This window comes from Eretmochelys imbricata, chromosome 16 (genome assembly GCF_965152235.1).
Source record: "Eretmochelys imbricata isolate rEreImb1 chromosome 16, rEreImb1.hap1, whole genome shotgun sequence".
Classification (NCBI taxonomy): Eukaryota; Metazoa; Chordata; order Testudines; family Cheloniidae; genus Eretmochelys; species Eretmochelys imbricata.
In genome coordinates, this window is record NC_135587.1 from 23,930,754 (window position 1) to 23,953,096 (window position 22,343).

Consider the following 22,343-nt stretch of genomic DNA (forward strand, 5'->3'; position numbering starts at 1 on the left):
TGGGGCAGGGATGGGCTATCTTTTTGTCACATGTGCGATGTGACTCTGATAGGGCACCAATGTGCCCCTACACTCTGCTACTGATCTCCACCTCACTTGCCTGTAGGGAGCTGCAGGGACGTGGGGTCCCTGCTGCAAAGCTGGATTTGTTACATCGTCAGAAATCCTGGACGCTTTTTGAGAGAGTGACGTGGCCCAGAGGAGAGGGGGAGGATATTGACCCTATTTCTTCCCACCTCTCCTCTCTGGCTTGCCTCCCCCACAAAGTGCTGAGCTAAGAGCTGGAGCAGTCAAGTTGGGGCGAGAGGGGGGGGGGAAGCGGGAGGGAGGAGAGAGGGGAGAGAGAGAGAGAGAGAGGACAGAAGCATTGGCATTTTTATTGTAATATTTCCCTGTAACACATCAAAGGTGAAATCTCAGCCTTATTAACTTCAAGAGGACCAGGATTCTACCCCAAATGAAGCAAAAAAGCCTGCGTAAGATTTTTCAAAAATACCAACCTATCCTTATGCTCCTAAAGTCACGCTTAGGGCTTCTACACAACGTTTAGTTCATGGCAAGCAGGGCTGTAAATCTACCCTGCAACAGCTTGCCATGCACTAAGTGTCCGTGTGGACCCCCTGCTGATGCACATTAACAGCTAATACATGCTGATCTGGTCCCATTTCAAAAAGGACTAGGCTAACAATGTACGAGAGTTAGTCTGTGGCCAGCTAGTTCAGGGTAGATTCACACCTCAGCTTGCCACTAATTGTTTGTGTAGACGAGCCCTTAGGCATCATTAAACTGGGTTGCCAGATTTTCAGAAGTGTTGGCCACTCAGCTCCTGTAGGTTGGGTTGGCAACTGTCAGATGACTGGCACATTTCAAAATTTGGCCACTGATTTTGACTTTTAGGAATCTTGGCTGCTTACAGTTAGACTCGTTCGATAGGAATTAAACTTGAAACACAGAGTTACACTTCCTTTGGGCTAGTATGAGCAGTATCCATTCAATCTGATAGATCTTTTCCCATGTCCTCACATGGAGATAGATTTGCATAGAATCATAGGACTGGAAGTGACCTCGAGAGGTCATCTGCTCCAATACCCTGCACTCATCCCTGACAGGTGTTTGTCTAACCTGTTCTTACAAATCTCCAGTGATGGAGATTCCACAATCTCCCTCAACATTGGGATTAATTGCTTTACTATCCTGACAGGAAGTTTTTCCTAATGTCCAACCTAAACCGCCCTTGCTGCAATTGAAGCCCGTTGCTTCTTGTATCCTCACAGGTTAAGGAGAACAATTTTTCTCCACCCATCTTGTAACAACCTTTTATGTACTTAATGTAATGGGCCATTTTCATACCTGGCTATTAGGATCCTATCCATTTTAAATGCTGAGTGTCTCTAGTGTTAAGAATACATCCGTCCTACTTAATTTTTATTTTCTGGCCCACTGTAAGATCTATTCCCCTCTTACATGTCTGAATAAATCCCTTGCCTTCTCTCTTTTCATTTTGTTATAATTATCTTATTCCTTAATTACCTTCTGGCTCCGGCTGCTTATCCTACTCAGTAAACGCCATTTCTTAATTTTTTCTTCTCGAAGTGCACAATAGCTACACTTGTGTAGACAGCTCTGTTGTTCTAACCCTAGACTGCGCTGGCCAAATCTCCTTTAGACACTCTGATTTTTCCTTCTTTTTAAATAAAGGGAGAGAGTCTGCATGTGTGCATCAAAGCGCATCGTTCCCCAAGCATATTCAGCAGCTGCAGGCTAACCGGCAACCTCATGTAGCGGATCAGAGAGCTTTAGAAGAGCAGTATTAACATGGCTTATTGCAAAGAAATAAGAGCAGAATATGACTAAAAATCAGAGTCATATTCTTAACTGCCATCTGTGTGTGGAACAACATTCTTCAGGAACTGGATTTTAAAATAATAATGGAAGCTGAAGAACTTCCATGATGCAGGAACTAGAGGTCTCAGTGCGCCCAGGAGAATTCTATAAACATAATTGTTAGGTACAGAACTTAACGAATACACGTGGCTGATAATTTCTCTGACTATATTTTATGCTGCAGCAGGATGGAACAAAATTCATTTTTGCAAAGACTGGAAAAGAAATCCTAATTCTAGTTAATCTGCACAATGCAGATCAAAGCTGTAACTGTTAGGACTTTTTCTGTGTGGGGCTCTCTGGAAGAAGTACACTGACAATATAGAATGGACAGATCACTGTGGCTCTCAGTAACCTTTTTAATTATTTGAATTATCAGAATCTAATATAAAAAGAAGATTGAAGTGAAGTTTTTATAAAACAAATCCTCCTCATCCAGTGAAATGCTGCATTTGAAAAGGGATACCCCTCAAACAGTTTAGGCTCAAAATTCAACTTAGTCTAGAAGCTAGAGGTTGTGTCTATCACCAGGCTATAAACAAGATATTCTTTAAGTCTGCCTCTGTTGCTATCAGAGACGTAATGCAGCCTAGGGTATTGCACTGGACTTGAACTCAGGAGACCTGAGTTCTATAACCGACTCCAGCCCTGACCAACTGTGTGACCTTGGGCAAAGTCACTTCCCCCCTCTCTGTCTTCTTTATGTAAGATGGTAAGCACTTTGGGGCATAGACTGTTCTGTGTCCTTGTACAGCCCTAACACACTGAGGCCCTCACATCAGCTCAGGCCTCTCAGTCCAATTAACAAATTAACAACAACAGAGTAATAAAACCAAAAGACAATGCTTCCAATGGACCTGCTGAAAAACAACAGACTGAAGTCATGTGCCCCTCTGCAGCCACCATTATCTAATGCTACCCCAGGGCGGTGCTGACATAGGTAATGGTGCTAACTATACAAGGCAACTGGGGATTCTTACCTGAGGGAGAATCTTCTTTTTCTTATTGTTGGCTGCATTAGGCCCAGAAAAGAGTTTCTCAAGTGCTGCTAAAGCAGCGCTCGCTTTTGCCACCTTCTTATTTGGACCTGCGCCTCTGAACTTCTGCCCATCTACTTCTACCTAAAGCCAAGAGGTTAATTTAGAGCCAGTACTTTTCCTGGTGGGAACGACAACTCATATTTACAACCAGATCCCAGCTAGAAACATGAGTCATTTATAAAAAAAACTTCAACAAGTAAGTCCAGTTATGGGTGAAACTAACTTGTATTTCCTCCAGTGAGTTCAAAGCACTCCACAATCGAGAGCTAATTAAACCCAGTAGCTCCATGTGATAGGTAGTGATCACTTGATCCACTAACCACTTCTGAAATACAGCTGATTAACAGGACAGAAGTTAGGAATCCCATATCAACTTGAAACAGAACGGGGAATTTAAAGAGGTAAAATACATTTACTTGGGATGGAATTTGGCAGGGATTAACTCGCTGGTATTTGGGAAGGTTGCCATGAAGTCTTTGGTGAGCAGGACCTTAGCTTTATATCTCACCCAAAATTATACTTTTAAATGATCCCCAAACCCCACAACATTTTTGGGGCACCTACGACCCTAATCAATCAGCTTTGCACCTCCATCATCTTCAAGAACCTGCATTATGGCTACCCTTTGGCTAAAGAGAGCTACCTTGTACTCTCTTTAGAGACCATCAATGCTGATTCTATGTCAGCCCAAGAACCTGCTGCTGCAGAGTAAAATGAGCCAGAGACTGAATGGGCTCTCTCTGTTACATCATTCCTAACTCCTGCTAGGCTGGCAACAAGAGGATCAAATCAGGGCACCCATACAGGGCTGCCAGGACCCGTCCATGACACACAGTGGGTAGTGGTTTTCGTTACTCAGCTGCCCTCTCGCCATGGCAGGGCAGGGATGTGATGTGTTTAGGGGCTTTCATAACCAAATCCTCCTTGCTGAATTACCTAGGGCAAGGAGAACATTCCCCTGCCATCTCCACAGTCATCCTGGCACTGGGAGATACAGGAACCTGAAAAGGTTACCATCCCTCTTGTGGAAGAGAACAAACAGTAAGGCTCTGGAATAACATTAAGTGGCAAATGAAAGCTACCAAGAGGACTGAAGCACGGTCAGCAAAACCACCTGCAGATTTCCGAGCACTGCTTCACTCACCTCCATTACAAAGCGCTTATCATGGCTCCCACCTGTCTCAGAGATGAGCTCATACTTAAGACCTCTTCTTTTTTCATTTAGCTCCATCACTGGGTTTTTGCCACTTGCTGTGAGGATAGGGCCCTGAGTTCTTACCTACAGAGACAAGATATATTATAACCGTAACAACTCTGAATGGCAGACACACATCTACAGCATGTCTGCCTATAACAGCTGCCCACCTGGACAGTCTGGCTGCCCACCTGGAAAACGCCAGTATTAATCATCTTCCTTTTGTGTTTCTGCAACAGCCAGTTCTTCCTGATACATCCGCCTTAGCAGGCTCTCTAGGGACGGACCGGCAACAGAGACACAGCGTTGTCAGAGCTTCAGCCCAACCTGCTGCACCAGAACAGCAGATATGAAGCCCCGCCCCCAAGGAAAGCGGAGGGATGAACCATTTAAAAAATAAAATAAAATAAAATACTGCCACCCGCTCATTTTCAAGCGCAGCAGGCAGCTAGCCAGGCAGTCGGTGTCTCCATGACCAATCGCGATTACCTTCACATCACAGCACGGAGCGTCATGCTGCTGGCTGCCCCGGGAGCCTAGACTCAAAGGGCACCCAGGCTGAAGGACAGATCGTCAAGGTGTCAAGTTTCTTGAAAGCAACTCTCTGCTACTAAACAGAAGGGGACTGGTTTTCCCAGGTCCACACATCTCTACTGCCTCATCTAACCATCCCTTTGGCACTTCCAATCTCTGACTGGGGAAACCACAGAGTGTAGGTCACACATCACAGTAGATATAGCTGGTTTCAGAGGAGCAGCCGTGTTAGTCTGTATTCGCAAAAAGAACAGGAGGACTTGTGGCACCTTAGAGACTAACCAATTTATTTGAGCATGAGCTTTCGTGAGCTACAGCTCACTTCATCGGATGTAGCTGTAGCTCACGAAAGCTTATGCTCAAATAAATTGGTTAGTCTCTAAGGTGCCACAAGTCCTCCTGTTCTTTTAGTAGATATAGCTGTTATCTTGGGTTAGAAATGCAGACACAAAGAGCCAGTACACCAGCATAGCAGACTGCATTATAGTCTGCTGTGCTGGAGGCACCAAAGCAGATACTGAAAAGTGAGAAGAACATAGAAAATTAGGAGAGCCAGGCCAAGATTTTCAGAAGTGTCAAGTACCCAACTCGAGGCACCTGCCCTCTGAAAATAAGGTCCCTTTAAGGCATCTCAATTTAGGCACCCAAAATCCTGAGTCACTTTTGAAAACCTTAGCCCTTGTAAACATTTCTAACTTTTTACATGAAAAACAGTTACGATTTGCCTTTAGTTAAAAACCATCTAAATGATTCTAGTTCTTTTTAAAACAGGGTTAAAAAGGCTTATATGATTGTGATGCTGTATGGAATATGGGAGACATTTTATAATATTGTTGATACCAATATTATAAAAGTGCAATGAACCTTACTAGATATACCATGTAAGGTATCATCGGAAAAGTTATAATTCACTAGATACGGTAATCTTGTTTATATGTTTGTATTATCTTTGTGTTGTAAGTTATCGATATTTAGGGTATATCCGTATTTCCGAACCTGTGCTGTGCATCAGGGTGACATCCCCAGACAGATTGGCATCAACACTGCCCAGCCTGCTTGATGGCTCATCCAGGGACATCAACTATACACTGAACTCATTGAAAGGGTCAGGGCTACATCTTATGACTCAGCAAGGCATGCAGGGGCATGCGTATGGACAGAACTCTAAGGCACTCCAGGGGATGTGCTGGGCAGCTTGTGTTTGAAACAAAGGAAAGACAAGCCGCATGGCAAAAGACTATAAAAGGCAGCTGCATCTTCTCCATTTTTAATTCATTCCTGCTTCTTACTTCTGGAGTAACTTTTCTACAAACTGAAGCTCTGAACAAAGGACTGAATGACCCAACCAAGCTGTGGATGTATTCCAGAGGGACTTTCAAGCCAGCAAACTCACCAACACTGCTAAGAACCTGATACAAAGACTTCAGAGTCCATGTATGTATGTAATTGTTTTATCATTTAACAACTCTTCTTGTCCTTTTTTCTTCATAGTAAACCTGTAGATTTAGATGCTAAAGGATTGGCTGGCAGCATGGGATTTTGGGAAAGATCCAACCTAATATTGACCTGGGAATAAGAAAAGGAGGACTTGTGGCACCTTAGAGACTAACAAATTTATTTATATTTAATGCTCCAATAAATTTGTTAGTCTCTAAGGTGCCACAAGTCCTCCTTTTCTTTTTGCAGATACAGACTAACACGGCTGCTACTCTATGACCTGGCAATGTGGCTGGCCCTTTGGGGTCAGAAGAACATTTTGTATAGTGAGCAGAATTTTTAAAATAACTTCTCACCTTACTGCACCTAGGTGCTGATTGGGAGTCTGAAACTGGAATGCAATAAAGGGGCTGTGTGGTTTGTTTTTTTTTTCCCTCCTTCTTCTTCTTGGTAACCAGGGTAGGGATCAGAAGCAGTTTGTGACTGGTTGGGGAGTAGAACTTCAGTGTTACCCACAGTCTTGGGAGTATCTGCTCTCCTTTTTGCAACCTGCCCTGACCTTGGCATTTCCAGTGAGGGCTACGCTAGGCACCTTGGCTCACAATGATTATTAAGGCTATGAGTTGGTCACAGAAGTCCGGGATTTTACATGTCCTCCAAGACTTCATCACCTGGGAGGGGCACCTCGGGCTTTTGCGATTTATTGTTTATTGCCCATGACCTGTCCGTGACTTTCACTAAAAATACTGGCAAAATCTCAGCCTTAGTGATTATACATTGTCTGGCTCTAAGTTTGAAGTCACATTATCTAAATTGGTTAAGTTATGAAGAAATCCACATTTCAATGTACTGAAAAGCATCTATAGAGCAGGCAGATTACTTAAATTTATATGTATAGCAAAAAAGCACTTACATTTGAAAGGAGCATTATATCTAAAAATAAGGCAAAATTCTATATCTATTTATCTGCACAACCTCCTGAGTGCATCACAAAGGTATCAGCTACAGCAATGAAAATTCAAATTAAAGCTCTCGCTTCCACGCTTAACACAAACACGCTTCTAGAATTCCTCGGGATGATTATGAAGAATGGTGGTACAAATGGAGATGGGGAGAATAGAGTCTAAGAGTATGTCTACACTGCAATAAAAGGCCCACGGCATGGCTGCGGCTGGCCAGGGACAGTGGACTTAGTTTACGGGGCTATAAAATTGCAGTGTAGACACTTGGGCCCGGGCTCACTGGGTCTCAGAGCATGGGCTCCAGCCTGAGCCCAAATATCTACACTGAGGCCCAAGCCCCACGAGCCTGAGTCAACTGACCCGAGACTCTGCGCCCGCAGGTTTTTAATCGCGGTACAGACACACCCTAAGAGAGAACTCTGAATTGCTTGGTTTGTCAGCTCATGACAACTATGTAAATATTGGAAATGGTTTAAGAAAATATTTAATTAATAACATACTGCAGACCCCTTTCAACTGGACTCTTGGAAACATTCAGCATAGAGTGGTCAAGTTAAGGCATTTGGTCCTTCAGGGAATACTACATTTCCCACAAATTCAGTGGGAAAATAGAAGCACAATTTGCTCTTTAGAGTTCCTTAATTAAGCTACAAGTCCTAAAATTAAGCTAGCGTAACTTTAGACTGTAGCATTTTTCTAGTCAATTCATAAATACACATTTAAAAACATGATAATGCCTTTCACATTATTTAAATGCATCCCTATTCAGTTTGTTACTTTTCTGTACTTCTATCAATCTATAGGTACTTTTAATATAAAAACAGCTCCAAACAATGAATTATGTTATAAAATAGAAAAACATTACACTTGTTACTTATTTGTCTTACAAGTGTGCCAAGATTGAGGCCTCAGCGTGCTAGGTGCATAGTAAGACTGTCTTACCCTGAAGAGCTCACAGTCTAAATATGACGAGAAAGAAAGACAGACAGAAAGACAGAAAGAAAGACAGAAAGAAAGAAAGATCCTCACGTTACGGCTCAGGAACAGAGGCACAGAGAGATGGAAGGGATTTGCCCATGGTCTCACTGGCAGTCTGTGGCAGAGATGGGAATTGAAACCTGATCTCTTGATTCCCAATCCAGTGCCTTAACTACACAAGACCATTGTCCTCATGGAAAGCGCTCTGTCACTGCGTTTTCCAGTGAATACCCACCTCCAAGGTAGAGGAGGTGTCAATTGTAGAATTTCCAGTATTATTGCTCGAGTTTGAAGAGACAGTCTCATTTTTGCCTTCGGTATCTGATTTTTCATCAGAGCTCATGCACTCAATATCTGCATCAAAGCCAGTTGGGTAGCCCATTGCTTGTAATACCTATACCAAACGACATTAAACAAGATGTAAAACCAGTTTGGGGTTTGGAAGTGAATGCAAGGCTGATTATACAGCAGTAAAAAGGCCACATACACTTCACGAGGTAACTCACTTTGAAGTTCATTTTTCACCCAGTTAAAAACAGCAAAAATCAAGTACTAATGGGAAAATGGGCCCCAACCTTCCTAAGCTGCAAAATATAATTGAGAGTTTCCAGTGTCAAATGCACCAGCAGTTCATAAATACCATTTTCCAGACGGAGGCTCCCATGTATAATATGGGATTAAAATTCAACCTATAAGATACAGGATCTATATGCAAAGTAGTTAACTATTTACAACTCCAGTTAGACCACATCCACTATGTAATACTACTTGACAGCGTGACCAAGACATTCTGTTTTGCATCTTAAGCTCCTTTGAGCTCAGCATACACAAGTTTGCAGAGCAAGGACAAAGCGTCTCCTAGGAACTGAGGCACCAGGCCATCTGCAATATAGGATGCTACACATGTAGCATCAAGCCCAGATGTTAACTGTTTTCAGTTTCCAAGGTGGCAACAAATGCAGGAGTTACCGTGTGCCTGGGTTTTCCCAGACAGAACCTCTTTTTTTTGAGCCTGCTTTCTTCTCTGTCCAGGTAGTGTTTTCAAACAACAGGCAAAACATCCTGGGTTTTTGCAGAGCAGACAAGCTGCAGCTCAGAAAGACTCCCGATGGGACCATTCCCCTGCAAGTCAGGGCTGCCGGATCCTGCTCACCCAGGCCCCAGCTCTCAGCCTTGGGGAAGTGATCCTGCAGGGAGGCGCTGACCGATGACTGTCGCAGCATCCTGGGCTGGTGCCCTGGGCACTGACTGACAGCTGGGCCCTGCTTTTGTGACAGGGAACGACGCTGCCCCCCACTTCCAGTGAGTACCCCCTGCCACAAGTACGCCCTCCAGCACCCCCAACTGTATTTCCCTCCCCCTGCAGTGTTCAGGTTTTTGGGAACCTGAAATATGGTAACCCTAAGCAAATGGTAACGTGCAGCCTAAAGATAAAAATCTTGGCTCGAACACAGCACGGCTGGAATCTAGGACTGAAAAGGCTTCCCATCTGCAGCTGGTCCAAGAACATCAGCTGACAAACATAACCAAAGATGCACCTCCCTCTCAGTGCTGTAGGGGTGGCCTGATCTGAGGTGTGCCTGGCAGTGAATCAGTAAAGGAGACCCAGGCTAATGGAGATGTAAGGGAGTAATTGGCTATTTTATCTGGACAGGAATATGAAGTACTTCAAACCTCCTGGGCTGTCCCCAGGCTGCTTTCAATCAGCCACTTTGTAGGAGAGAAGCACAGAACCTGATTTTGTCACAGCCAAACACTTTCCCCAAGGGGTCTCCGGAAGAGAGGGGGCACTCTCCCCCATCACGCACAATGATGCGGCAGGTCAGGCAGTTCTGTGACTGACTCCCTGGTCTGCCTATGCAGATGTGTTCAGTGGGCACAAAAATGTAGGTGTGAACGGACTCCGAGGCCAAGCTGAGGCCCCCTCTGAAAGTTTGGTCTCAAAAGCAAAGCTTGCAGACATGCCTACAGATGCCAAACACTGAACATGGAACTGGAAACAGCATAAATAAATATTCCCCTCCAATCAAAGGGCCCAGGCAGCTCCAGCCCCCTTTTCCCTGCCCCAAAGGTTGGTCGGGGCAAGTACCGCAGTCACAGACAGCTCCATTCCTCCCCGCCCCGTTCGGGGGTGCAACACCATCACTTGCCTGTCAAAGACAGCTACAGATTTAGAGCTTTAAGTATATAAACAGTGAACCCTAAAAATGGAAACATACTAATTTAGCCCTACAATCTCTTGGTGTGTGAGCAAGCAGGGCGTGGGCTGCCAGGGAGCAGCAATGCTGGGCTCTGCAGGGCCGGCCTGCCAGCTGGTCCTCAGCTTGAAAGAGGGTGGTTCCAAAGCATAGCTCACAGGGTGGGTGGGTAAATTTGGGGAAAATGGGGCTATGGGATGCTCCAGCCAGGAAGGGGGAGGGGGGCAGAGATAAGATCCTGATTTTCAAGGCAGAATTATTAATGGTATTAAGAAAAGAGAATAATTACTGGGGCAAAATGTAGGTGTAAGGACGATGGGATGGGAGGACACATACAAAGCCACATCTCCTGCAGAATGATACATTCTGTCAAATACTTTTGGGCGCTTTGAGCATGAAAGCAAAGGGACAATGGGATTTTCAAACTCCTAAATCAAAGGAAAACTGAAAGTTGCCAGATGAACCTTCTGAAAAGGAAGTTCACTCAAAATACATGAAAGGAAGCACAGATAATGACAGATGGGTTTGTTCTTGTAATTGCAGCTCTGCGCACTCAGATTCTCATTTTGTTTTTGCAGTTTGCAGACAACTTTTCCTCCCTCCTCAGCAATGCACACAGGGAATGTCTGGTACAGCAGACCCTAATCTATCTACGAATTTATATGGGGATGACTATGGTGGCCTTTTTTATTTACTAGACACCAACTCAAGTCTCACTGTTTTACCAACTCCAGCTTTCTCCCACGGAGCCTCTGGAAAGGGGAACAATGGGGTATGGTTCAGGCTGCCTCATACTGATAGACTATTGTGATTCACCATCCTCTATTTACTGTAGCACCTAAGATGTACTAGGTGATTTCCAAACACTCAAGATGAGAAGGTCCCTGCTCCAAGGAGCTCACAACCCAAGGATAGGGACAGGCAGAGGTGAGGGGAATGGGAACAACGGAAGGATGAGCCATCATACTAGTAACTAGCAAGGGCAACCAAAAAAACCAAAACACAGAACCCACTCATACTCACTCACCGACCTCTAGAGGCTTGGACAGCTCAGTTCACCTTTCCCCTCTTACCTGTTCACCATGGGATCTGGACGTGCCAGAGCACTTTGAAAAGTCTCAAGATAGCAGGTTTGATCCACACTGCCTCTCCTTAGAGGGTTTGCCCATTGATAGTTCTGATCATATTCGTTCTGTGTTTTCCAGGATCTGGGGCTGGAATTATCAACTTAATTCATATTCAAGTCTCTGCCTTACCTTCACTGCCACATGGAGCTTAGCTGTTTTCTTAGAAGGTCCTGATGCTTCATAGGTCGTACCATCAACATCTACAGACATTGTGAAGACTGGGGCATGGACTGGACCCGACTGCGACAGAAGCTTATACTGAAGCCCTGGCCTGATTTGGTTCAGTCTCATCAGAGCGTTCATGAGATCGATTGCTTTACTGTCTAGGACTATTATGGGAGAGGGTGGGAAGGAAAAAAAGATTAACAAAAGAAATGGAGAAGGGAAACATTTTGCATTTCTAAAGCACCATCCACCTGAGCAGTTAAGTGCGCTATATAAACATGAATGAATGAAGCCTCCAGCCATTCACCCCCCCAGTGGATCATGACCATTACTACTCAATCCCTTTAGACCATTCCCCTGCATGTTCTTCCTGGCTGCTACAACTTGATATGGAATTTCATAGGTCATACGGTACTGTGAGTGCTACCTGCAGCCGGATTCCACATGAAACTAGGCACCAGGAGCGATTTGTTCACAATAATCCAGAAAAAACTCCTGGTTTGTATATACAATACAGGTGATCTGTCAATGGAATCAGCACCTATCTCCTGTCCCAAATGTGGGATGTGAACAGTCAGTTCTACATATTTGAGGTCTTGGTCTGAGGCTGTTTGAGAGACAACTGCCAGACATTACAAATAAAATACCCGAATTCTTTGGACAACCTAAGTTTTAATATCACCTGCTGGAGTAACCTCATCAGTGACGTGAGTCAGTCAGTCAGTCAAATGTGTGCAAAGAAATTGAAACCCACCTTTAAGCAGAGGAGTTTGAAGTTCTGAGCACAGTGGGATTGAGAACACACACTTCATTCCACAATTTCACATGCCGTTCCACACAAACACCAAGAAGTTTTTGTCTCTGCTCCTACTATAACCAACAATGGCTCCTTGAAGTCAGAACAGATAAAAGCTGCACTTACTTTTCCTCAAGTTGCGCTTCATCTTTTTATTTGGATCTTTATCATCCCCTAATCCATCTTCAAATGGCCTTTTCAGAGCAGAGGAGCCAGCACCTAAAAGACAGTTCTCCTTGTAATATGGATTTAATAGATAGCGGAAAACAAGGCAACAATCCCATAGCACCTGTCTGATTAGTCCCATTACTTTCTGCTTTGACGTTAACCTTATAATAAATACAGACCCTGACAGGTGATTGTTAAAGAATTTATATTTCTACATAGAAGAAAGCGTTAGCTTATAACTGGCGGCAGAAGGTCATGTGGGGAGTCTTTAAGTTTCCACTGTTGCCTGCAGAGGTCCAGAGTACTGAACTTGGCAACATTAGCCAATCAAATCACATTCAAACCTCCACTTCCTTACCAGTTCAAATATCAATAGTAAGGCCTATAGATAGTGTTACATTTATTCTAATCATCATCGCAAATATCTGGAAATCTCTGCAAGAGATTTCTTAAGTCCAACAGTTGAAGTTTTATTTTAAAAGCCAACATTCTTTAGGGGAGCTGAAGTCAGAGATCCAGGAAAAGCAAAATCCAACACTGACTTTGTATTTCAGCAAACTTCAAAAGTTTCTGTAATTGGAGGCAGCTTTGGTTCAGTAAATAAATCTTAACACTCAGTGCCAGAGAAATCACTGTCTCTTTAGTATTGTATTTCATTTACATTATTTTATATCTCAAATGTGCCTGCCCACCAGACTGTAGGGCTGCTAACATTTTAGATATCAACAGTAGCGGGACCAAAAAACAAACAAACAAAACAAACCTGTCTTCCTCATTCAATCTCATTGTGTTTTTATAGATAAGCTACCTCCAGCTGAAATACACAACAGATCTATCAGAATACAGTATGTCAATACTTCTCCTGAGCTCAGCATCCATCAGATGGGGAAAAAAAGCATCTCTACCTCCATCATTTGCCATAATAGAAATAAAGTCCCTGTAATAGTGTCACTGGATCAATGTTCTCACTTTAAAAATAAATGGCTAGAACTGGCCTCACCATTATCAAGTGACACGAAACTATTATTTCTGTGACAGTGCTCCAACTCCAAAGACATGAGCTCTCAATTATAAAATGGCCTGGATTGAGCAAATGGTCTAACAGAATGCATTAATCAGATCCAACTAAAGGAACTATGCTAACATAACCAGTGAAACTGAAATGCCAAAGAGAGTGGAAAAGGGGAATAATTTTTAAAAATGCTTTAGAATTAATCTTTCATGTGGACTTTGGCAACTTTATGACAGGGAGCAAGTCCTTTGGCTTGTTCCACTCACCTTGATCCGAACTGCCTGTTCTAAAATCTCTGATCTCTAAACCTCTACAGCAGTGTTCTTCAGTTAGCAGCATATTGGCCACATGTGGCCCACAAGTCGTTCTGGTTATCCTGCTCGTTGTCAGCTGTTCCATCCTGCTCCCTGCTAGGGGCTCCACTGTAAGGGCAGTCCCACTACCTGGCTCCTGGGCTCCAGCCCCTGGGCTCCCCTGCCAGGAGATCCCTTTCCCTCTCCGGCTACACAGCATCCTCCACACCAGCAGGTGCCAGCCCAGGGGAGAGGCAGGTCAGCATGGGGACACTGCAGCTGGGATCAGGTAGGGAGAGCTGGAGCCAGGTAGTAGGCCATCCCTACAGCAGGGTCCCCATCTGGGAGCAAGAGGCAGGGATGGGACAGGCTCGGGGGCGGGGTCACTCCTTGCTCCCCAGGTTTCTCCCAGCTCCCCCACAGCCCCCCCTTTTTCCCAGCTCCCTGCACTCAAGTAGCCTTAAGGAGGCTCCTGTCTTCGGCAGCTACTCCCTTCTCCCTACCCTGGGGGAAACACTACTCATTCAGAGACTCAGGATTTTTGGTGAGCTGAAATTTGGATGAACAGATTTTACTTGTAAAATGGCATGATTGTAAAGGGAAAATGAACTGCCCCTAATTGGACTAGCACCCTGTGTGCCATTCAAAAAAATCAGCCAACATGCCATCTTCAGCGCACGCGCCACAGGCTGCTAACCCCTTCCAGCCAGGCAAAGAATTGGCATGCTTTCACTAGAGAGCAAACACTGGAAGAGCCCTCCGAGGTTTGAGCAATGCCTGATTTGGCCTCCCAGAAAACCGAATTGAACATCACTGCACCATTTTAATTCTGGTTAGAAAATATCCTTAACATTCATTTCAGGGTCTAAGAGTGGGTGAGACAGATGGAGCTATGAGGATTGCCTGATGTATTGTTTGGATATTTGGTCCACCACTGGTTCAGACTATGGAAATCTACTTTTTTTTTTTAAAAAATAATATAGTTAAAGATAAAAACTGTAACAATACTGTGCTTAGAGATAGTTTTTTAGGACAATTTTATTTTACTTTACCATTTTCTCTAAGGGATTCTTTGCAGTGAATCTGAGCAAGGACACTGACCTAATATTGCTCATTTTGGCTTGTCTAAAGGTTCTTGCTCCCCTAGCATAAGAGACTATGCATTACTTTCACTCCCCAGGCCGCAAGGAGGACATACATCAGAAGAAAACCACATGCTACACTGCAGCGGTTATATTTTCCATGTTCTTTTGTAAGTTCTATTATTTAGTGACTAGAGACCGCGGATAGATTTTCCTCTAATATTATAACCATTTTTTTTTTTAAAAAGAAAGTTCTTCTGACACACACAGCACATAACCCAGAATTTCACCAAGCTATGTTCCAAAGACTCAGTTTAGCACCCAGGTTACATCCGGTTTGTGTTTTTAACAACATTTCCCCAAGAGACAGTCTGGACTCACCTTCTTTGTCAGCAACTGACCAGGAATATTTCTGAAAGGATTTATTTGATGGGAGAGGGTCCATTTCGAGCACCTTATAGATCTGACCAAAGGCTGATAGCCTGAGCGCGTGCTAGGGAAAAGCAGAAACGAGATACATCACTGCAATGCTCTGCCCAGGTGTCTGAACTTCTGATTAAAACTCTAGACACAGGATCAACATCTCTCCTATGAGGAAGGACTCAAATCTCTATGGAAAGGGTTAATTAGAGAGAGATAATAGAAACAGCCACTTCTGGGATACACTGTATGAAATTCAGCCCTGTTCAGAGCACCAGCACAGGACCTATGCGCCACAGGTACTTAAAGTGGGACCTACACGAAGCACAGGCTTTCAGCTGGCCTTCTCAAGGAGAAGATTTCATTCATAACAGAACTCCTATATTCTCAAAACCTTTATTTAATCCCTCCCGTGCAGGGCATGAGAACAGCTGCCATGATTCTACTGCAAGAAAGAAGCCATCCTGAGCAAAGGGGTAAACTGAATGCTGTAAATCAGACGTTCTTCAGCAGAAATGACACTTAGGTTCCTGGAAGCAGAGGTTTTCTACCTGAGCACTGTGTGTAATGGCTTCTTTTTGCTGCACGGTCATATAGGACAAAGCATCTGTTGGCTCCCGCTCACAGGGATCATGCAGGCCAGGGCCACCTACAAGGGGGAAAACAGACAGTTCAGAACATGTCAGAAACACCAACCAAATGACTGCTGGAGTCAAATGGAAGTCACAACAGCTAAATTCTACTCTCCGATGAGTGTGCAGAGCCCCCATCTATCTCAATGGGGACTGAAACAGCCTTAGAAACAAGCAAATCCTAAGGTTTTACCCCCTAAATGAGAAGGGCCGTTTAAATTGTTGTTGTCAACACTGCACACATAAGACAGAGGCACCAACGGCTAAGAATTTGGCAGTGGCGTTTTAAAACCTGGGAGAACTACTGATTTCAAAACACTCATATATACTAGCTGAGCGTCTGGCCCATAGTCTTCTCTCTGACTCCCCAATAGTCATTCTAATGTCAACCTCCACCCCCAGCAGACACTGTAACATCATTAGTACCACAGCATAGGAACGTCACAACTATTAATAGGGACAATATATTTTTACGTTAATCATGGAGCTTCTCAATGTCTTGCAAACAATCCACATGCTAAGCCTCCTGCTTGCTGCTCCTGAGAATAGGCATTTTAAAACATGCAGGAATTGAAAACATGTACATTTCAAAACAGAGGCATGATCCATCTTTGGTGTGTCTGAATTTATTGTGGGCCCTTACCAGGAAGCAGAATTCCAGACGCCAAACACTCCATCACTCGTCTTAAGGCCTCCCCAGCGCCCAACGGTCTATTACAAGTACCTATAGATTTTTCACATATAAGCTCTAGTGGCTAAAAGATATTAAATTAGAATTAGTACAGGTGCTGGAGCGTGGCGGCAGTTAAACACGAGACGTCATTTCAAATGGGGATGAGGCGCTGCTCCTAGTGACCCCAGGGCGTTTGTTCACCTGGGGATTTCTGCAGTGTGCAGCTTTTCCCAGCAGGAGGGTCCCACCAACTCCACTGCGTCAGCTTACACTGAGCTCACATTTCCAAGGTTACACCTGCGCCAGCCATGGCAGCGAGAGGCTTTTAAAAGTGTCAGATTTCTGTGGCAAGGGGTGGATTCCGCAGCACACACGAGGCCCTGCTGACACCGTCCATCACCATGGTTTCCAGGCACCATACAGAGTTACTGAAATGGACACACGCTGCCCCTCTCCCTCCTCAGCTCCACAGGCAATTTTTTAAACCAAAGATTGTTTTAATGGGTGTGATGAGGGAAAGGGAAACAGGGAGCTGAGTTCCACATGCCCACTCTATAGCCCTCATAAGACACCGTGGCCATTTACTGAAGGTCTGACTTTTCAAACCTAGTTGCTATCTGACTCTTGTTCCACACTTACCCATCCTTTTAGCGGTGCCCACGTGGGGACTCTGTTGCACAAATCACGGAGAATACGTAGAACAATTACACATGATTTTAGTCCATTTGCCCTGGCCTAAAACAAACAAAATGGTTCCAATACACCTGCTGAAATCCAGCCTTCAATTTTGCTTTTTAAAATGTACAGAGTCCTGGCATAGGTTCTTTAACATGATTACTAATTAGCACTTAATCGGTTTCATGCAAAACAAATGAAGTTACATAAAAGCAAAATACTGCGTTTTATAGGAAGGCAGGCTTAACAGTAAAAAAGAAGCATAATGTTAAAATTGCTTTTGTAGCCTCATGACAACTCTAGACCAGTTGGCTCGCTACCTAGTGTCGCTGCTTTTACAGAACAGCGCTCAGAATTCTAAATTCTAGATGGGCTAGACAGAAATTAAAAAAGGCATTAAACTTAGAAGTGTCTCAAATTAACCCTCATAAGGCTACAACAACAACAAGATAAGAACAAATAGCCAACCTGAAACCATTTGGCGTGCCGCAGAGAGGCCAAGGCCTCCAGGCATTTCTGCCTGTCCAATAAGTCCGGAGGATCTTTCATCGCAACATTGTCTACTGGTAAAATGGGATAAAAAGAGACAGATACAATTTGACCAAGGGGTTTCTGTCACAGTACATAACGAGCGGCAGCATCTCAATGAGCTAATAAGACTCCCAGAAAAAAATTAATTTTTTTTTAAGTGCACGGTGTTATTTAATTCAAACAAGCCATTAAAAAGGTAGTAACTGTGCACATGTGCAACAGAAGCAAAAGGCATTCACTTCTTATACAGAATCGATGGCCACTCTACAGACAATCTGGGATCTTATTAAAAATGTAGAACACATTTCAGGGCAGAAAATAGCTATGTAGCACTTTTCCTTCTTTCGTTCCTCCCTCCCGTTTGTGGTTTTATTCCAGGTGCATAAAATCAGCACAGAATTACTAACTGACAGCAACCTTCTCAACAAGGGGAAGATTTTCTTGAAGGAGAAAGTTTGCCTCAGAGGCAGGAAGCATTAAGGAATGATTTTGAGGTGCCTTCTGAAAATTTGAAGATACTTCCAGTTTATCTTTATCAAAGCCACAGCAATTAACAGTGGAGAAGTGTATTTCTCTTCAATATTAACCCAATATAAATGAATTGGAGAAAAAAAGAACTTGTGTTAATGTGCACTTTACATTTTGATACACAAGTTCTTGCACTCCGACTGTAGTGTTGTGTGTAACCAGGTAACAAATGAAAGCAGCAAAGAAGTTGTAAAACTTCTAGATCCTGTTAACAATTTCAAGATTTTTTCTTTCATAAAAATCTTCTCTTCCCAACAGCAACAGAAGTTGTCTAACTAAACTAAAGTAGGAGTTGACACACAAAAGACTGAAATCTTCTGTTAAGTTTCACACTCCCCCCCACCTTTTTAAATCCAACATGCTACCAAGTGCTTCTAGCAATCACATCTAGTTCTATAAGAAATTATTTTTCTCGTTTTTTAAAGGAACAAATTATTAAAACCCTGATTCTGTAAACTCATAAACCCCATGCCTAACTTCATTCATGTGATTATACTACCTCATGAGTAGAATTACACACATCTAAGTATCTCTGCAGGATCAAGGGCTAACTTCCTTAGTCAATAGCATTTAGCTGACATATGAGCACATACTGGGAACTAAACCAACCCACAGTTCAAAATGACCCTTTGAATAAATACATGCTGTTCTTAGGAATCTATTCTATTGCTTCTCTTGAAATTGGCAGTAATGTAGAAAAATATTGTTTTTCATCATTCATAACAGCTAATTCATGTGCATTTGTACAGAGACAGCCGTTTGGGGCTGACTGAAATACAGAACCCAAACCAGCTTGTAGATGCATGCCAGGTCAGTATCTCGCAAAACATTAAATTTTACTTAGGAGAAGCAGGGGAAAAATTTATACCACTGTATACACTGCATACCCACCCACACCCCTACAGCTAATATTCCAGCTGCCATTTGTTTTTACAGGTTACGCTGCATGGTATTACTATTTTAATATTAAAACGGCCTCATTTCCTATGCAGTTGGCTAGGGAGACTGCTCTAGCAAAGCTGTAGCCATTACATCATGATGGATAAAAGGTAATGAAAAACAAGAGTGTAAAGCTCAACAGAAACAGAGACATCTTGTCTGATAGCTTGTGGGTTTAGTTTGTATCTGTTGGCTCTGCTCCCAGCGAAGGACTGAAGTGCGATATGCTTATTTTCTGACCCTGATGAACTTCGCAGCAGATATTTGCATTGTTTCTTGTTACCCTCATCAACATAATCGCATTGCTAAGATTCATCTCCACTCCTGTCCTCCCAATCAGAGCTGCAAAGTCTTCTACGGGATTAGCAGGTATTTGTTTACAAGCACAAAAGGTCACTTTGCATCACGACTTTGGAATTTAAGACTTTTACTTTCAAATTTCCTCTGCATCTTCGTTTACAAGAAGAAAATTGTGTTTTATGGATATGAAAGTGCAATATTTGTTACAAATCTTTAAATGTTTCTGTAACAAAACCCTTTACTGCGGACAATATAAACATCTGCTTAAAGCTTAAAACAGCTACTGTCAATGAGTGATTAGAATCTTCTTTAAAAATTAGAAATGGCAAAGGTTGACTGACTGCAAAATTTGTTCAATTTTAGTAATTACGGTGAATTTGCAAGTCCATTAAGTCCTATTTCTAACTAAGATTGTACAACATTTTGCTAGAGTATGTTACAACTGTTGATGAAGCAAACTAAATTTTACCACTAACTTATAAACCAGAACATGGTGTATTGTCTATTACTGTACAGGTGACTAAACAGGCTTCAGTGTAACTCAGCATAAATACAACAAACAGCCTACTTTTGCAGTGGCATGCTGACGCTCATTAGAGATTATTTAAAGAGGCCAGAGTCACGGATGCCTTTGAAAATAGTGCATTCATTACATTAACCCTTGAGTTTCCAGGGCAGCTTTTGCAGAAGTTGCAGGCAGTCAACATTTGGTGCAAGATTCTGTTAAACAGAAAGATGGAGAGAACAGGCAGTGAAGAGGGGTGAGCAACTTGCAGCAGACTCCCTTTTGACATCCTCATTAGAATGGCATGTTTCTTCATGCTCTGCTAGTCAGGAAAGTGAGACCCAATCAAAGTTTTCAACATGTATGAGGAGCTTTCTTCTTTTCCTTTTTTAGTTCTAAAAAACGACACTCAGCACTGAGGAGTTTGTTAAAAAAAACAAACAAAACAGCCATTAATTCAGAGCCTGCAACACATACAGAACGAGTCCTTCGATAATCTCCCCTGCCAACATTGTTAGTGTATAGCTACCATGGCTACTTTCTGGAGAGGAGGCAAATCTGTGGCTTGCGCTGCAGGTCCTTCAAGGGCACTTGTGGACTCTCTGCCCACCGAGGTCCTGGGTGTCAGACTGATTATGAAGCAGTTGCTCAGTTACTGAACTCAGTTGTTTTCAGCACCATCTTATTTGGGTGGCTGAAGTTACTTCTTATTTTGAACTTCTTATTTTGAATGTACATGTTCAGTAACTGCAACTATTTGCAGAGTGGCACTGAGAAAGCCTAATTCACAGAGATCCTGTTCTTTGGTGGACACGAGTGATATTAAAAACTTGCCGAGGCCATAAATTTCATTCTGATGCAGAATGCACCAGATTCAAACGTTTGACCTCTCCATTAACAAGGAGAAAACAGAGCTTGTACAATGGCTCCAAGGGGATCGCTTGGAAGGAATACTGAAATGCACACGCACTGGTCTAGTATTTGTTTTTACTACCGAGCAGCAAAAACAAATAGAACACCCACCAGATTTTAAGCATTAACACTTCTCCAAAAAAAGAGGGGGGGAGACTAAAGAGAAACCCAGGAATGTTTGTTCTCTGCATTCTGACATCAGGGCATGAAGGTACACACGACATTCCTACAGAACAAATGGAAGCACTGATAAAGAATTCCATTGCACCTAATCTTGCTTATTTGGTTAGAGGATAGATTAGTGACTGTAATCAAACCATACTGCTGGAAATCTTGGTCAGTTTCGCCCAGCCTCTTAGCATACTAGTAGTCTGCTGCCAACTAAGGAACAAAGAGAAAAGCAGCAGCCGGAATAGAATGGCTCATCTTACTAGCAAGATGAAAAGCAAATTATGAAGAACTTGAAAAGCTTTTCTATCAGAAAAAAAAGTAAATAAGAAAAGCGAGGAATAGTTTTTAAAATGGCATATGGAATACACCTGTATTTGGCTGGCTTTGTCCAGGAGCATCAAAAGAAGGGTTGCAGTATTTTCCCTTTATATTAAATTTTTTTTCCTGAATAGTTTTTCTAAATATTTCCCCTTGATATTAGATTTGAAACTTTATTCACTTAGTAAATCCAAAATGGCTCAAAGTGACTAGAAGTGGTTGTAGATAGCTGAAAAATTTTCACTTTTCCCCCTCTAGCTGGTTACTTAATACAGTAAGAAAAAATGATTAACTTATGAAGGGGAATATTACAAGTTTTCTTTGTTCAGATAAACTAGGGAGTGAACGTCACAGAAACTGAAGCCAACTACAAAAGAATCTGGACTTCAGAACCAGGTGTGTTAACCAGTCTATCATCATCAGTTTTATGGGAAGGGTGGATCTAACAACAGCTCTATCACAAATTTGCAGAGACTATCTTTATACTTAAAAGTTGAACTGCAAGGTTTTTGAACAAAATTTTGAAAAATATTTTAAGATCCTAAATCAGTAACAAAACGACAAATATAGTAAAACAAGAAAGCATGAAAATTCATGTCCTCATTCATCTTAGCAGACAAGTCCCAAATTAATGAAGTCCAGGTTTCTATTCCAGCAGATGAAGGCACCATCCTTTCCTGTAAGGGATCACACAGGAAGAAACATTTGTGCAAAAGTGCATGCACATAGTGATGTTAAAAATACCTTGCCATAAATTTTTGTGCTCGGTCTCACGAGCGTGTATCTGTTGCAATGGAAACAAACCTCAACTCAGCACTTGCCGGGAAGTTGAAGAAAAAGTGCAGCAGTCTGCAAATATCTGGCTTTT

At 42.9% G+C, this 22,343-nt stretch overlaps 1 protein-coding gene across 2 annotated transcripts in view; it reads right to left on the reverse strand.

Annotated features, from left to right (window-relative positions):
* STRBP (spermatid perinuclear RNA binding protein) overlaps positions 1-22,343 on the reverse strand; it is an 86,003-nt gene that overhangs the window by 6,381 nt on the left and 57,279 nt on the right. For both annotated transcript variants that reach the window (XM_077835550.1, XM_077835551.1), the window contains exons 6-15: positions 17,740-17,834; positions 17,236-17,331; positions 16,567-16,678; positions 15,843-15,940; positions 15,253-15,364; positions 12,443-12,535; positions 11,485-11,684; positions 8,266-8,424; positions 4,069-4,203; positions 2,865-3,005 (exon numbers count right to left, since the gene is read on the reverse strand). In XM_077835550.1, coding sequence (XP_077691676.1) covers positions 2,865-3,005; positions 4,069-4,203; positions 8,266-8,424; positions 11,485-11,684; positions 12,443-12,535; positions 15,253-15,364; positions 15,843-15,940; positions 16,567-16,678; positions 17,236-17,331; positions 17,740-17,834 — 1,241 coding nt within the window. The remainder of the gene's footprint in view (positions 1-2,864; positions 3,006-4,068; positions 4,204-8,265; positions 8,425-11,484; positions 11,685-12,442; positions 12,536-15,252; positions 15,365-15,842; positions 15,941-16,566; positions 16,679-17,235; positions 17,332-17,739; positions 17,835-22,343) is intronic.